General features: G+C 40.4%; 1 protein-coding gene across 6 annotated transcripts in view; it reads left to right on the top strand.

Annotated features, from left to right (window-relative positions):
• The window catches only part of LOC117662494 (protocadherin beta-16-like), a 248,720-nt gene that overhangs the window by 124,567 nt on the left and 105,810 nt on the right, over positions 1 to 18,343 (top strand). For 2 of the 6 annotated variants that reach the window (XM_087890189.1, XM_087890194.1), the window contains exon 1: positions 45 to 5,673. The exons of the other annotated variants lie outside the window; for them this stretch is intronic. In XM_087890189.1, the coding sequence (XP_087746315.1) occupies positions 3,250 to 5,673 (2,424 nt within the window). In that variant the 5' untranslated portion in view covers positions 45 to 3,249. Of the gene's footprint in view, positions 1 to 44; positions 5,674 to 18,343 lie in introns of those variants that run through there. 6 annotated transcript variants of the gene reach the window in all.

Here is an 18,343-nt window from a genome sequence, read left to right as displayed (position 1 = left end):
CAACTCCCAGAATTCCTCAACCAGGCATACTGGCTGGGGAATTCTGGGAGTTGAAGTCCATGCATCTTAAAATAGCCAAGTTTGGGAAACACTGCTCTAAAGCACCTGAGCGCAGCACAATGAGTGGAAGCTTGTTAAAGAGAGATCCAACCTGAGGGAAATGTCTTGACAGTGAGATCAATTAATCAATGGATCAGCTTGCCTCCTAGGGTTGTGGATGCTCCATCACTGGAATTTTATAGAGAAGACTGGATAGTCATTTGTCCAGGATGCAATAAGGTTTCCTTTTCATCATTCTTGTGTCTCTACACTCTACTCCCAAGGACGTTTAATCCAGTTTCCACACTGCCAGCCTGGATTTGGGGGAAATTGTTTATTGTTTAACGCATTGTAAGCCGCCCTGAGTCTCTGGAGAAGGGTGGCATATGAATTAAAGCAAAAAATAAAAATAAAAATAAAAAAATAGCATGCAGTTTGTAAGTGTACATGGTTAGAACCAAGTTTGAGAAGGATCAGAGCAGTTCAGTGTCAGAGAGTATTTATTTGTTTTGTTTTTTTAATAAATAAGGGGCCAAGATTCAATTCCTACCCATGATTGAGGATAAATGTTTGATTTGTTTAATATTTGCTCACACAAACACAATAGTAGCTGTATTTGGAAGTAGGAATAGAGGATGGGCAAACAATGAATTGCTAAGTTGTATTGGCCATACATTTTTCAGAAACATATCTATCTTGTTTTGGGAAAGGTTCCATTTATTTATTACCTGCTTGATATCACACCCCTAAGTTTATTTGAAAGTCCAAGGCAGATTTGCCTATATAAAAACTATAATGGTATAACAGACTGAATAAAGTTTTTATAGTTCCTGGATATCAGAAGCATCAGTAAAAACTGTCTTCAGGTATTGCCACATCCACTATCCAGGTGTTGTTGTTGTTGTTGTTGTTGTTTTTGGTCTTTCTTAACAACAATTATTAAGTCTTGGATGTTATGTGGCAGGTACTGTTTGAATTCTAAAGTCTCAGGGCACTTTAGCTTCTTCATTTTCTATTGTTTTCTCCATTTTATGATCCCACCAGTTCTTGCTTGCAGGCGAACGGTATTCTTGCAGCTCTTCCAACACACCATTGTTGCTACTTTGTCATGCCATTGTTGCTGCTACTTTGTCATGCTGTTATTTGTAATCAATCTGTGTGATATTCTTGCAGCAGCTAACTAGGTGGTCCACTGTTTCTTCAGCTTCTTTGCAGAAATGTTATTGGCTGTCTATTGCTGTCTTCTTAATTCTGGGTTAAGTCATTGTCATTATTTTTCTGCTCTTCCTAGCCAAGACTAGGAAGTTCTGCTTGAGTCGAATCCACTATTCAAAGTGTTGTGAATCTAATAATTGGGATTGCACAGGTGTTAATTGCCTTGATGGTATTTTCTCCACTGAATTTGGACTTTAAAATCTTCTTCACGTTCTTGATGTATTCATTTCTGATCTTCTTAACTTCGGTGTGCTTGAAAGATGCTCAGCTTGAAGTATGCCCAGGTATTTGTACTGACCGTCTTCCTCCTTGATGCAGTTTTCGTATTAGTGGAAACTGCATCATATTTAATTCCCTATGGAATTAAAATGGTTTTCACCATTTTCCCCCTGTTGGTGGTGAGAGTGGAACATTGGTTGAGCCCAAATTCCATTGCAATATCTTGACCTTATATACGGACAGAATTGAACAATGATTCTATTTCAGATAGTGCTTTTCCATACAGCTTCATATCATCCATGTAAAGGAGATGTGATAATCTGGCAGATATTTTGGATGTTTGATAACTATGGCCTGACCTTTTCACTATAGTTGACAGGAGAATCACTGCAATAACAAACATGTTAGTGCATCTCCTTGAAAGAGTCCTTTCTTGATACTATTATCATGGTTGGTTGCACAATCAGCTAAATGATCAGACTGGATTTGACACTTTTATTTACCTATTGTGTCCCTCCCAAGGAGCTGGGATAGGCAGATGTTGTTCAATGGTGTTAACAATTTCATTGCACAATGTAAACTGTTCCAAGGAAAATTGCCCCTTGCAATTGTTATTATTATGGTTCATCACACAGTCAGCTTATTATTATATATAAAAAAATCATGTAGCTGATTAAGTAAGCTCTAAGCCATGAAAGGTAAACAACATTACATATTAAGATGGTAGCCCTTAAACCTTTGCTAGATAATTTATTAAAGCTATACCTCTTGAAATTTGAATGTGATACAGGTTGTTGTCTGTCTACACCACAGCTTCAAAGATAAATTGAAAATGTCTGAATTTTTAGATATGATATATAAGAATACAGTCTGCATCCCTTTTCCAAGTTGGTCTAACATGATAGTCAATTGTTCATTCCTGTTCTTCTCTTCTGTTTACATCATATTTGTTACAAATATATTTTAAAAATCCAAAACAAAACATTAGACAGACAAGAGAGGTAAAAACCTCTAGAAAGTAATAAGAAAAAAGAAACAAACAAATGCAGTGGCAACCTCTGCAAATGGAGACTTTTTAATTTAGATTCCTAGCTGCTTAATTTCCTTTTTAAAAGGAAATATGAATTGTCTAGATATGAGTGGAAGTGAAAATCATAATTGTTTCCAAATATAACCTACATGGTCATTATAAACATATGACATGAAAAGGTGCAAGTAAAAATAAAACACACAAGTGATATCCCTTTGGATCCTTGCACTTACGGTACTTTATACACATTCTTATACACACATTCATATCACAACCATACCAAAAATGATAGCACTTACATTTTGGGAGGAATCCTTTTTCTCTAGATTGAAAGCTATTAATATATTATTTTGATATGACAAAAGACACCAAGATTGTATAATATTTTGTTCTTTTGAAAAGATGCACACACTTTTCTGTACTTTAAATAAATGCCCTTTTCAAAGGAGTTTCAGAAATTCAGTGCTATATTTTACTTTATACACAAGGTGGTACTATTGCACCAAACAGTAAAAGGAGGGATTCATTTATTTCAGAATGATCCAGTCATTAGACAAAGGAATCTCAGAACAAAAGGCAACAGCTTTCAATTAACTCTCGAGAAATTTCCGAAGAAAATACTCCAGTATGAATACCAAAAAAATAATTCCCATTGGATTCTGATCACAACTATAAAGGAAACTATAGGAATTGCTTTACAAAGAATCTTATTGAATGCATGACCTTCCCTGAAAGAGGATGGGAAAATGGAAGTCTCTCGTCCTAGCAGGCAAGTTGTCTTGTTCTTTATTTCTCTATGTAGCTCTGGTATGTTGTGTGAACCATTCCGCTATTCAGTGCCTGAGGAGAAGAAAGCTGGATCAATAGTAGCAAATGTGCTAAAAGATTTGAAAATAGATGTGAAGGAGCTTTCTGCTCGCAGAGCACAGTTGATTTCTAAGAGTTCCAGGCAGGATTTCCAGCTGGATCCCCAATCTGGAAATATAATATTGAGGGATAAAATTGACCGAGAAGCTTTGTGTGGTCTGAGTGATCCTTGCACTCTATTCTCTGAAATTTTGCTGGAAAATCCTCTTCAATTCTTCAAAATTGAAGTTCAGGTAGAAGATGTCAATGATAATTCCCCTATATTCTCTCAGAATCAATTCCTTTTTGAAATACCTGAGCAGACTCCCATAAATGCACGTTTCCCCTTGGAGACAGCCCACGATTTAGACAAAGGAAAAAATGCTATCCAGAACTATATACTTAGCACAAGCGAATATTTTAAGCTGTACGTACAAAGTCAAAATGATGGCAGCAAATATTCAGAACTGCTTTTGGCAAAACCGTTAGACCGCGAGGTGATCCCTCAGTTTATTCTCACTCTGGAAGCTGTGGATGGAGGGATCCCAAGGAGAACTGGCACAGCACAAATAATTATTGCTATTCTGGATAACAATGATAACGTGCCCCAATTTGAACAAACAGTATATAAAGTGCAGCTAATGGAAAATAGTCATCCAGGTTCATTGGTTGCTAAAATTAAAGCCACTGACAAAGACATTGGATCCAACGCTCACATCATTTACACTTTTAGCCAAGCACCAGCAGATGTACTCCGATCATTCAGGTTAAACAATCATACTGGGGAAATTACACTCGTAGGGAAAATTGATTATGAAATAAACAGTAAATATCAACTCAGTATCAAAGCCACAGATGGAGGGGGATTGTCTGCTTACTGTAAAGTTCTTGTTGACATTGAAGATGAGAATGACAATGCTCCAGAAATAATTGTATCATCCACCACTAATCCTTTACCAGAAAATTCTCCCCCGGAAACACTGGTGGCACTTTTTGGCATCAGAGATCAAGACTCCGGAGACAATGGCAGAACTACCTGCAGCACTGAGAAAAACCTGCCTTTTATACTAAAACTGACTGAGAACAATTATTATCAGCTTGTGACGCAACAGCCATTGGACAGAGAACAAATGTCACATTATAACATCACCATCACAGCCACCGACCAAGGTTCTCCCAGACTCACTTCAATCACAGTTATTAGCATTCAACTTTCAGACATCAATGATAACCCTCCAATGTTTGAAAAAGGTTTCTACAATTTGCATTTAAGAGAAAACAACATTCCAGGACTGCTCATCGGATCAGTCCATGCTGCAGATGTGGACACAGAACAGAATGCCAAAGTAACCTACTCTCTTTTGTTTGGAAAGATCAGGGAAGAGCCTGCATCATCTTACATCTCCATCAACTCTGAAACTGGGAACTTGTATGCCATTCGATCTATAGATTATGAGGATATACAAGATTTCCAGGTGATGGTGAGGGCTGTAGACAAGGGTTCACCTCCCCTGAGCTCAGAAACGATGGTCCGAGTTCTTATCACGGATGAAAACGACAATGCCCCCTTCATCCTCTGCCCTCTTCAGAACAGTACTTCTCCATCAAATGATCTGGTTCCCAGGGGAGCAGAGACAGGCTACCTAGTCACCAAAGTGGTGGCAGTGGACAGAGATTCAGGGCAGAATTCTTGGCTTTTCTATCAGTTGCTGAAGGCCACAGATCCGAGTCTCTTCACTGTTGGGACTCAGAATGGGGAAGTGAAAACCATGAGGCCGGTGAATATCCGAGACAGTTTCAAACACACTCTTATTGTGGCAGTTAGGGATAATGGGCATCCTCCTCAGTCTGTCTCTGCGACCCTAAGAATTCTTCTAGTGGATGGCTTCTCTGATCCTTACATGAAAATTATGGATAATCCTAAGGATGAAGTCCTACAGGAGGGAGATCATACTCTAACACTGTATTTGATTATCTGTTTGGTTGCCATCTCATCCATTTTTCTGCTTTCTGTTACTGTGTTTATTGCAACCAAGTTTCAGAAGCGAAAGAAGTTCTTAGGAAGTTCTCATTCTGCATCGAATTTTCCGATGGGACCAAATTTGCAAGAGAAGTGTGTGGATCCTAATACTGGGACATCTTCCCAGGCCTACAGCTATGAAGTGTGCTTAACTGATGGGTCTCTGAGCAGTGAGTTTAAATTCCTTAGGCCTTTCTTTCCTGTTTTTACTATGGAGCATCAAAAAACTCTGCTGAATCCACAGATTCGTAATGATTGCCATAATCTTCCTAATCAATTGGAGGAAAGAGAGCATATAACCCAGGTAAGAATAATTATTAATGTAATTACTTTATAAATCTATATGGTTTGAGTAACCCAGAAATAATGAATTTCTAAAAATAAAATATTGTGTATTAATGGACGTTGCTGTGAATTTCCAGAAAACTAGTTTGTTTAGGGTAATATAGTGAGAAATTTGTATTGGTTTTCCATGTATTTTAGTTTCTATGTGGGTATTTATCCTGTGTTGTAATTGTACCAAATGTAATTTGGTAGTTGAGAAGCTATAAAATACGCACTGCCTTAAAGGAAAATCATACAATTCTCCAAGAAGGAAACAATGTAGTATATTTTTCAAATTTGGAAGCTGCAGCTGGTGCAGCGAGCAGTGGCATGGGCAATTCTTGGAGTCTGAGGGATGGCCCATGTAATACCACTGCTCCGTAATCTGCATTGGCTGCCTGTCTGCTTCCAGGTCCAATTCAAGGTATTGGTATTCACCTTTAAAGCCCTTCATGGCATGGGTCCAAGCTATTTGAGAGACCGTCTCATCCCACTGGGATTGGTTCATCCCACCCGTGCCAGTAGAGGAGGCCCTGTCATGCTGTAGGCCCTGTCGGCCCGATTGTTCTAGCTAGTGGGGTCCAGGAGAAGGGCCTTTTCTGCTCTTGCATCTGTCCTCTGGAACATCTTGCCCCCTGGTGTAAAGTCACCCTAACCCTCCTATCCTTTCGTTGCGGGCCTGAAGAACTGACTCTGCCAGTTAGCTTGGGGCCCCAATGGGGGAGCATCACAATGGAGGTGGTTGATCGATTAACAATAGATTCCATCTCTCCCACATCCTGCCCCCACCCTCCCCATCTGTAATTAGATCATAGTGTTCGTGGGTATTAATTTATTTATGTTTTTAATATTTTTACCTTAATTATTTTATTTTATTTTAATATTTTTCTATTTTTATTTTCTCTGATTATAACCCACCAAGTATTACCTTGTGGTAAGACAGGTGGCTAATAATGTTTTCCTTTCTTGTAATCCCTTGATTCCGGGTGGAGTTAGAGATGGAGTTGGGGTGACTGAATGAGCGTTTACTGGCTAGATGCCCTTCTTGATGCCTACACGGAGTTTGCAGCAGATATTTTCTCTTTGCGCCCTGATAAAGAAACATCTGTCACTGACTAGGACTGAAGTCTCAACCTTCCCAATTGGAAGCAAGCATCTTCACCTCTAGGCCACCACATTGCTCCAATAAATTTTATAAATAAAAAATAAAATTTTGCAGGGGGTTGAATGGGCGTTTGAGGGAAAGAATGTGGACTGAGTGAAAACCTATTTAAATGAAATTTGAGTATACTGATTAGAAACTGAAGGTTTTATAATGCAGCTCAAGATCAAGGCTTGATCTGATTGGTGGAGAGTGATACAAGTGATTAAATGCTTAAGCAGGTCAGGATTTGGGGAACTATATATTAAAGACTTCCAGTCTTTAATGAAAAACAAATTGAAGGAAAGAAGGAAACAAATATCTGAAAGGAACACCACTAAAATGGCTAAAGAAGGGGTATGAAATAGCTAAAGGTTTGCATAATGCAGAGCTGGTCAGTGAAAATCAACCAATTTATCTAAAAAGATTAAATCATGGCAACTGGACCGAAGTTTATTAAAACTGAGACATTTTGTTTCTCATCCAAGTAACTTCTTCAGTCAAAATGAAAATTTTGGGTAGGCAGAGAGTCAGAACTGAACAAACTTTTGCCATACAGACTGCAGGAGGTTTCTCCCCAAAATGAATCAATCAGAATAGAGCTGAAAAGGACCTTGGAAGTCTTCTAGTCCAACCAAGAGACCGTACACCATTTTTTGCTCAAGCAAGAGACCGTACACCATTTCAGACAAGTGACTATCCAGTTTCTTCTTAAAAACTTCCAGTGATGAAGCACCCACAATTTCTGATGGCAATCTCACGTTTTTCTAGTTTACCAAGAAGTTGTGATCTCCTTTGCGAAATACCTAACTGAAATCTAAGTATACTATGTCCACAGCATTTTGCTGGTCTACTAACTTAGTCACTTTGTCAAAGAATGAAATAAGATTGATTTGGCATGGTCTGTTTTTAACAAATCCATGCTGGCTTCTAGTTTAACTATTTGTTTTTAGATGTTCGCAGATCTGTTTTTTGATTATCTTTTCCAGTATCACTTTTTGCAACATGGAAAGATGTGGGGACAGGGTGCTAACATACTGGGATATTTACTGGATATTATCTATTTCCAAGGATGACCAGTACACTTAGTATAAGCAGCTCATTCCAAAGGGATGGTCGTAGTGGCTTGATTTACACTGCCTAGTTGCTCTGTGACCTGAAAGGGGTTTCAACCACTTATAGAGAGCAGAAACAGAAAATGTCAGCCTTTATTTATCTCCCGCCAACTGCAAATATGACTTCCAGGCACATTTTCCTAGTTCAGTAGGAAAAGTAGTCTTTCTCTTCCTCCTCTTCCTTCTATCCATCCCAATTGTCAATTGTCCAATTAGCGAACCCAAAACAGGGAAATACTCTCGGGAGAATTGAATTCCCAAAAGTAAAGCTTTATTGGATACACCATGTTGATACTGAAGAAACGAAACCAGCTCTAGTTTCCCCTGCAAATGCTTGCCCTGTTAAACAATACTTTCTCCTTCTCCCCATCCCTGGTTGATCACATTATCCAATTATGAGATAGTCTTTTGTTATGAGAATGGTCCATCTCTTTCTCCAGCACCTGCAGCGGTGACCTTGCTGGCTCCATGCTCTCACGATCTTTGCATACATTCTCCACATTCCATTTCCCTCCCCTCAGTTCCCTGGCAAATTGAAAAGCATTAGTTTTGAAAGATGCAAAATGGTTCAATCTTGACACCAATTTCCATAGGTACAAACCTGTATCATACAAGGCAAATCTCTACGGTATTTTAACTATGATAGTAAAGGAAGGTTTATAAGTTATTATACTGACAAAGGACTAACAAGAATGGGGATTTTTGTTTTAAATCTGTTTGCAAGTGCTGAATATAGATGCTTTTTCAAGCTTTAACAAATTAATGCGCAGTTTTCACTCAAGGCACAGATTATCAGGCTTATTGACTTCCTGTTTGCTGCTGGCCGCCGCCAGACGTTCCTTTGGGATCGTCAGCTTCCACTGCCTGTCAGAGCCGCCTTCACAACGGAACGGCGGCTCGAAAAAACTCCGTTCCCATGAGGAAACGGAGATAGAGCCGGCAGGGGTGGGTAGAACTCTCTGCAGAGTCCCAAAAGTTTTTCTTTTACTTTTGGGATGGAGCGGATGAGATGCCCCATATCCCCAGCCGCTGCTCCGGGCTTTGGGAGACCTCTGCTAATGCAGAGCCAGGCGTCAAAAGCAAGCCTGCGAATTTGACAGATTACTCAAAGAAAATGTGAGCTGGACCTGTAATACTGAAGCGCAAGTATTTTACTTATCTTTTAAAAATTACTTAAGAGAATAGAGGAAGAGAAAGAGGAAAAAAGTTTTTTTTTAAAATGGCGTCTGCCGCGGCTGGAGAAGAGTTTGAGAGGGAAAGTTCTTCCGTTTTTTATTATTATAATGTAGCGGAATAAATACCACTGGCTACATTTGTAGACAAAACTCCGCTCCTGTTTTTGTTTTTCTCTTTTTCCCCTGGAGGCCTGACTGTTGCTGGCTGGAAGTCTTTTGTCTTGTTTTTTTTTTTTTTTTTTCTTCTAACAAAGCCTGCTTAGGCGGAAACATGGCACTGAGGCTTGTGAAGTCAGACAAACAAATAGGTGGGGGGGATTCCCCCACTAAGAATTTAAGGGAACAAGTTTTAACTCTTCAGTCCCAGAAACCTGATTTTAATATAATAGAATTTCTCTTAGAGGAGATTGAAAGAAGGGATGAGATTGTGAATCAGCAACTTGAAAAATTTAAGCAGGAAACTAAGGAATTGGTGAAATCCAAGTTTGACTTTTTGCAGCAAAAAATTTTAAAAGTGTCAGAATTCATGATTCGGTTGGATACAAATACTAATTTACTAGAGTCAAAAATGGATGAAATTCAAGATAAATTGGACAATAGAATTCAAAAAATTGAAAATGATTTGTTAAATATTCAGGATTATAGCTCAGAAGAAAAATTTAAAATGGATGCTGACCAAAAGTCTGGTAATGTAGAAAATCTGCAACAGAGGATTGAAAAAGAGGTTCTAAAGATACAATATAATTTCACAGAATATGCAATAAGACTTAGAGGTTTGCAGGAAAATAACAGAGATGACTTAAGGAAAATATCTTCTGAATTTCTAGCTGGGATTTTAAAGATTCAACCTGAGGAAGTGTTTTGTAGGATTGACAGAGCTTATCGAATAAACTCCTGGACTGCCAAGCAAAGGCAATTGCCTAGAGATGTGGTAATCTATTTTTCAGATAAAGAAATTAGGAATAAAATTGTGCAAAATTCCTTCAATTCTAATTTGCAATTGTATGGAAGAAAGATTTGGATTTACAAGGAACTCCCACCTAAGATATTAATGGAAAGGAAGAAATTTGGCTTTCTGGTGTCTGAGTTAAAAAGGAGAAATATTCAATTCCGGTGGGACGTCCCAGTTGGTATTATATTGAGATATCAAGGAGAAAGATACCAGTTAAATACTGTTGAAAGAGCGGAAGAATTTTATCAAAATAGGTTGAAAATGAATTTAACGTCTTCAGATATAATACAGGATAAGCAGAAGGAGCTGGAACTAAAGATAGAGACTGTACCAGATAAATTGCCTTTGGATTTATCGGATACCCCAGCTGGATTATCTACAAATTTGAGAGAAGTGCCATCTGATTTTAATGTGATGACTTATCAAGGCAAGGACAAGCATGGAAACCAATTAGAGGATATACAAGGGATAAAAAAGAAACGCGAGACACAAAAAATTAGGATGGAAGTCAAACCCACAAAAAGAAAACAAAAAAAGAAATAGGTTGTACAAAAATAGAAATTTCTAACCCAAGCAACAGTGAAGCCAGTGATTTTAAAATATGAATGATTATGTGAAAACATAGAGGAGGCGACATATTGGTCAATATCATCCTGAGGATAGTGGCAGATCTCTGCATTGCCGTAATTTTGGGACATGGAAAGAGCCTCAAATTGATGGTTTTGAATTATCTACTTTGAAACTTCTTTTTGTGTTGATAAATGTATTATAATTATCTTGAATTATAAGGCAAGAGAATCACATTGGGACATGCAGAAGATCGGGTTGTTACCCAATACGATGATGGAAATTAATAATCCTGATGAAACCCACAATTATTATTATATGGAATATAATTATAATGTCACTCGGGTGGTTGTTTTTACTTTTATATATATAAGAAGATGTTTACTACTGATGGGGGCAGATATGATTGGAGATCTTGAATAAACTGTTGCATCAGCAAGCTATGTTACCCTATTATGGATGTTGGTTTTAACAATCCAGTGGAAAGACTTCAAGAAGATATTATATGGACTATAAATTTAAAGTTATTGTCTTTTCTTTTTTTATTTAGATATAATGGAATATATATATATATATATATTTAAGTAGTGTGGGCAGTGAATTAAAGATATCAAGAATTGTTGTGTATGGTAAATTTGTAAGACAGTGGGTGAATAAGCTAGCTACAGACTGATTAGTTTAAGAAAAGGGATTTTTAAGTGATACATTTAGGGGAGTGGAGGAAATGGATAGAGTGGAATAAATGTTAAATTAGATTTTATGGGGAGTCCGCTTTGAAATGTTATTAAAGTAGGACTTATCGTATAGTTTTAAAGTGGAAGGTGGTTTTGAATTGTTGCAATAATGTATAGATATAAAACACTATTATGTTAAATTAGAAGTTATTTTATAATAGTTATAGTATAATGTGTTTGTTTTTTTTTTGTTTTTTTTTCTCTTCTTCTTTTCTGAAATGTATGGATAAAGGGGGATTTATAATACTTTTAGTAAGTAAAGGTCAGTATTTTGAGGAGGGAGTAAGTAATCTGTTATGAATTAGGGTTTTTTTTTGTTACGAAGAAGTCACAGGGGGGGAAGGGTGGGGAGGGGGGGTTAGGGAGGGGGGGGAGGGGGGGGAAAAAGGGGGAAAAATTTGTATTTGAAAACCTTTTCAATAAAAAAAGAATGGGGATTTTTGTTTTAAATCTGTTTGCAAGTGCTGAATATAGATGCTTTTTCAAGCTTTAACAAATTAATGCGCAGTTTTCACTCAAGGCACAGATTATCAGGCTTAAATTATCCTTCTTTGGACAGATAATGCATGGTCGCACACCCAGAAAGGAATGTAACAAACAATTGCTTTTCTGAGACAATAAGGTAGAAAGGTTATCTTGGGCCAGTATCTCTCTCTCTGTGTGTGTCTCTGATACCTAGGAAGCAATGGCAAGGCACTTATGAAAAAGTTCACAAGAAAAGTGCAGGGACTTGCCTAGACATTTGACAGAAGCCAAACACTGATCAAAGACAGACTCCCCCCTCTCTCTCCCTCCCTCCCTCTCTCTCTCCCTCTCTCCCCCCTCTCTCTTTCTTCCTTACACACACATGCACACATGCACACCCAAAGTACAAAGGCATAATAGCAAACGAAAGAACAGAACAGAACAGAACTAGAATTCTTTATTGGCCAAGTGTGAATTTGTCTCCGGGAGATAAGCTCTCATGAGTACATGCAAACAACAAAGTGATAACTCATAGATCATAAATCATAAGATACAATCATAAATAATAAGATATGAACAATTGATAAATCATAATATACCAATAGCATCTGAAACATCCATCCTTCCCCCTCTCCTGCATTCCTTCCTCCCTTTCTAGGTTGAATCTCTCCTTGATCAGTTTCCATCCATTATTCCTTGTTTGGCCTTCAGGTGCTTTGGAAAACAGGTTGACTCCCTCCTCTCTGTAACATCCCCTCAAATATTGGAACACTGCTATCATGACTCTCCTAGTCCTTCTCTTCACTAGACTAGCCATGCCCAGTTCCTGTAACTGTTTTTCATATGTTTTAGTCTCCAGTCCTCTAACTATCTGTGTTGCTCTTCTCTGCACTCTTTCTAGAGTCTCAACATCTTTTTATAGTGTAGTGACCAATACTGGATGCAGTATTCTAGGTGTGCTCTTACTAAGACTTTAGAGAGTGGTATTAGTACCTCATGTGATCTTGATTGAATCCCTCTGTTAATGCAGTTTAGGATTGCACACTTTTGGCTCATATTTCATTGATTGTCCACTAAGACTCCAAGATCCCTCTCACAGTTACTGCTATTAAGCCTGGTTTCACCCAATCTATATATGTACTTTTGGTTTGTCTTGTCTAAGTGATAGACTTTACTTTTCTCTACATTGAATTTCATTTGGTAGATAGGAGGCATTATAAAGCAGTACTAAACTTCATATGATTGTCGATCTATCCCTCTCTTAATGCAGTCTAGGATTGCATTGGCTATTTTGGTGGCTGCAGCATTTTGCTGGCTCATATTTAAATCATTGTCCATGAGGATTTCAAAATCCTTCTTGCAGTTACTCCTATTGAGCCAGATTTCACCTATTGTGTATCTGTACATTTGTTTTTCTATCTCACATTTTTCTAGCTTCCCCAAAAACAGATTGTGGTCTACTTTATTAAATGTTTTACTAAAATCCAAATATACTGTGTCCACAGCATTTCACCAATCCACTAATTTAATCAGTTTGTCAAAGAATGAAATAAGATTTCTTTGGCATGATCAGTTTTTGATGAATCCATGTTGGCTTCTGATTATAATTTTGCTTTCTTCCATGTGTTTGCAGATCTGTTGCTTGATTATCTTTTCCAGGATCTTCTCAGGTATTGATATCAAGCTGATTGGTTTGTAGTTTCCTGGATGTTCCCCCCCCCTTTTTTTTGAAGATGGGAACCGCATTGGCTGTTTTCCAGTGGACAGGTGTTCTCTTACCATATTCTTGCTTATTTTAGTTTGAATTCCTAGTCTGTCTTTTATAGTTCTGTTTTTGGTAGGTTTAGTTCCCTGTGTGGATCGTAATACTGGAACTGTCAGGTCCCCATAGATCCCTATTGGGACACTGCCATTCTGGAGGGGACCCTGGTATTTTTTTGACCTCACAGCAACTCAACACCTGGTGATTGGCTTTATGTCAGACTGAGCAGTGGAGAGGCATTTGAATGAGTAACTTTTAACCTAATGTTTTAGCATGGGAACTTCAGATCCTGCCTATTATCTTTGCTATCACTGTTACCCAATTAAAGTTCCTTTTGAAATGCTACCTGTTTCCAGAGTTCGGCTTTCTTCAGGGGACTGCTGAGGCAAGACCTTACATTAGGCAGTATCTGCAAAGTGGTCAACCCAGAGAGGCACCTGCCCTACCATGGGGACCATGCATGTGATGTCAAACCAGGGCAGCGAGCACTGGTTGAATGCTGGGGAGAGACCTTCACCAAGGCTCAACCTGACACAGCCTCCAGCGAATGGCAGAGGAAGCGGCTACCATGAAAGACCCCATGAAGCTGAGATGGTCTGTTGGCATGGGGAAGAAGGAGGACTGGGGAGGAAGGACCAAAGGATTATTTGGTTTATCAGACATGGAATAAATTTTATGAATGGATAGAGACAAGAGGTAGAAATGAGAGAAAGTAAGAGTATGAATGTTAATAATTGTTAGTATGGAAAATAAAGATGTATAAAACTATAACTATAGTAAGGGATAAAAATGTAAATAAGCTAATGCAAGAAGGAATTTAGTTCACTTTTTTGGTTATACTATTATAATTACTGGTATTATATTATTATTGTTGTTATTAGTTTGTGTGTTAAGATTTACTATCAATTTTTCTTTGGTTTTGCCCTATTTTTAAATTTTATCCTGACAAGGCACTGTTTTTCAAAAATGCTTATGAATAAAAATTATATATATATATTTATAAAAAAAAAAAAAAAAAGCACCCCCTCTGGGCATCAAGTTTAATGGACAGCCCCAGCAAATGGGATTCTTCCTCACCCATGTCCTCACCTACATAGAGGAATATGGATGACACTTTCCCACTGAAGGAGTTAGAGTCAGTGTTGTCACCCTGGCTCTGGAAGGCACTGCCACCCAGTAGATGGAGACTCTCCATAATGCCAATGCCCCAGAACTCTGCAGCGTCAACTGTTTCAAAATGGTGCTGAGATGGAGATTCAAGGAACCCCTGGCTGGTTGCAAGGCTAGGGACTGGATCAAAACCATAAGGCAGGACTGCTGCCTGCTACCTGAGTACACCAAAGAACTCCGGGGCCTAGCCTGCCACCTAAACTGGCTGGAAGACATCCTAATAAGCTGATTTAAGGATGGCTTGAATGATGACTTGTACCATGCCTGCTTTGCCAGAGGTGCCCCGAATCGCCTCCACGACTGGTACATCCTTGCAGAAGAAGCCGAAATCAACCAAGTGAGAAATCAATACCACTCCAGCAGAATGTGGAAGCATTCTCCACCCAAGAGAAAGAGAGAAGTTGCCAAGCCCCAGGCAGTGCTGCCACATTCGATGCCCTGTTTCAAGTGCAGAAAGAAGGGTCACAGAGCTGTTGAATGCCACACAAAGACTCCAACTAAGAAAGGAGATTGCCCACAACACACAAATGACAAAGCCCTGAAGAGCGCCAAGATTGTGCAATTCTGTCCCTCCCCAAAACCTGGAGGGGGAACTCCGACCCCATCAGAAGAAGAACCAGGGCCATTGTATAGCAACTTTGGTGATGACCCCCTGGTAAGTGGGCTAATCAAACTGGTCACCCTGCCCATAGAACTGTTTTAGGGAAGAAAGTCTTAGTGGACTCGGGATGCATCAGGTATCTTATGAGCCCAACCCTGTTGGGGAAGTTGGAGGTCGTCCTGAGGAGACTAAAGAACCTGATCCCTTCTGCCAGTTAGATGGGTCCATCGCAGGGCGGTTCCTGGCCACAGTCTCCACCAATCCCTGGAGCTAATAATGAAAGATCATTCTGAGACTCCACCTTTTGTCATAGCGCCAGGCATGGAATGGCCTCTCATCCTAGAGCTAACCTGACTAAAAAAGTGGAACCCGCAGCTGGACTGGAAAGAGGGGCTTCTGAAATTCCCAAAAGGATAGTGAGCCCCCTGCAGCAGCAGCCCCAAAGCAAGAGGCAAGCCCCGCAGAGAAGTGGTGGCCACATCAAAGGAAGAGCAGCTGCAGGGCATGTGCCAAGAATACCAGAACTTAACCGAGGTGTTCTGATTTCATCAGAGCGAATAAAGCTCTGATGAAATCCCACCCCACCGACCCGCAGACTGTGCCATCAAGATCATCCCTGGGGTTGGCTACCGAAACCAAAGCTGTATTCCATGACTCCAAGGGAGCTGCACGAGCTGTGAAATTTTATAGATAAAAATCTGGTGCAGGGCTTCATTCAACTTGCTAGACGCAAGGTGGCTGCCCCAGTACTGTTTTGGGAGAAGAATCTCTTCATTTCTGCATAGATTATAGGGGTCTGAATGCAGTGTGCAAGGAAAACTGTACCCTCTTCCCCTCATGAAAGACATGCTGGCCCACCTCTTCAAGAGTATGATATTCTCAAAGCTGGATTTATGGGAGGCCTACTACCGGGTCAGAATTAAAGAAGGGGATGAATGGGAGACTGCTTTTAATTGCCCCCTAGGATGTTTCCAGTTTAAAGGGCTTCTATTTGGACTACAGGAAGCCCCCACTGTGTTTATGCAGCTGATAAATGAGGTTCTCCATGAACACCTATATAAGGGGTTTTTGGTATACTTTGATGACATATTAATTTACACCGAGACAAAAGTGGAGCACATGAAGTTGGTCAAAGCAGACTTAAACAAAATCCAAGCAGCCAACCTGTCCAAATGCAAGTTCCAAGGACAAGATAGATTACTTAGGGTACCAAATCTCCCATGAGGGGGTGGAGATGGACCCAGATAAGGTGAGGTGGTGCTAGATTTGGCACCTCCCTACATGAGGAAATAATTGCAGCATTTCCTTGCTGAAAACAAAAACAAGACAAAACCCAGCCAACCCCTAAAATGGACAATGGAGTGCCAAGCAGCATTTGAAAAGTTAAAAAGACTTTTTTCCACTGAACCGGTACTAAGGCAACTGGACCCAGAGAAGCCTTTTGTCATTCAGGTTGATGCCAGCAATGTGGCCATCGGGGCTGTCCTACTGCAGGAGAACACATAGTGCCAACTATGGCCATGGACTTACAGCTCCCAAAAATCAACTGAAACTGAACAACATTGTGCAGTGTGGGAGAAGGAGGCCTATGTTGTTTGATGGGCTCTTCTCATTTGGTGCCAGTTTCTGGAGGGGAACAAGATTCCATTCCAGGTGTGGACCGATCACAAAAACCTGGAAGCTCTAAAGACCCCAAGAAAACTGTCCCCTAAACAGGTAGGGTGGCCCCAATACTTTCAAAGTTTCAACTTCACCCTTCGCTACTTACTAGGGGAAGAATTTCCTGGTGGATGCCCTATCAAGGCTCCCACAGTGCAACAGTGCAAAGCCAGAAATAGTCAAACCCTTCCTCCCAGCATCATAATTAGTCACTTGAGTAACCACTAGAACACAAGGGAAGGGGGGTCATTCCCCAAATAATGCCACTACCTTGGCCTTTAAGCAGGCCTTAACTCAGTGGTTCTCAACCTGTGGGTTGCGACCCCTTTGGGGGTCGAACAATCCTTTCACAGGGGTTGCCTAAGACAGTGGTCACCAACCGGTGGTCCTTTGGTGGTCCGTGGAGAAATTTTCATATTTTTGCAGGTGGTGCAATACGGAAAAAGGAGTGCAGCCCTCGCCATCCGGAATGAATGGTGCTGTTGTGGCGGTGGGGGAGGGGGTGGCAGAAGCAGGAAGAAGCTGCATTTGCGATGGCTGGAAGCTGTGGGAGCAAAGCACTACTTTCATTTGCACGGCAACAGCATTCTGCCTCGGTATATTTGTGCCAGCCAGTGGCGCAAGGCAGCCCTCCTCTCCTGCCGCTTGGGACTCAGAGCGGTAAATGGCATCTGATCCGGGGAGCAGCAAGATTTTGCTCTCTAATCCAGACACCAGATTGGCCCTGAACCAGACGCTGTTTACCGCTCTGAGTCCCAAGCAGCAGGAAACGAAGGCTACCTTGCACTGCAAATATACCAAGGCGGAATCCTGATGCTGCCCTTACAGCAGAGAGAAGAAGCTGGATTTTGCTTTCCATTGCAGACACCAGATTGGCCCCCTGCAAGCTCTCGTCTCTTGAGGAGCCCGACCAAAGTTTCCAGTGCCACTTCAGGGAGCACTCCTCAAGAGATGAGAGCTTGCAGGGGGCCAATCTGGCATCCACAATGGAGAGCAAAATCCAGCTGCTCCCTGGACCAGTCACCATTTACCGCTCCGAGTCCCAAGCAGCAGGAGATGAGGGCTGCCTTGCGCCACAAATATACCAAGGCAGAATCCTGATGCCGCACTTTCAGCGGAGAAATGAGGGCTGCCTTGGCCACTGGTTGGCACAAATATACCAAGGCAAATGCTCATGCCACACAAATTCAAGTAGTGCTTCGCTCCCATACTTCTTCCGGTCCTCGGTCTCTCAGGGAGATGCTTGACTTCCTCTCAGCCCCAAGACACTGGCTGGCCCATGAGATGAGAGAGAGAGAGAATGAGAGAG

This window comes from Pantherophis guttatus, chromosome 3 (genome assembly GCF_059756535.1).
Source record: "Pantherophis guttatus breed Tessera chromosome 3, ASM5975653v1, whole genome shotgun sequence".
Lineage (NCBI taxonomy): Eukaryota > Metazoa > Chordata > Lepidosauria > Squamata > Colubridae > Pantherophis > Pantherophis guttatus.
This window is presented reverse-complemented; position numbering and strand designations above follow the sequence as displayed.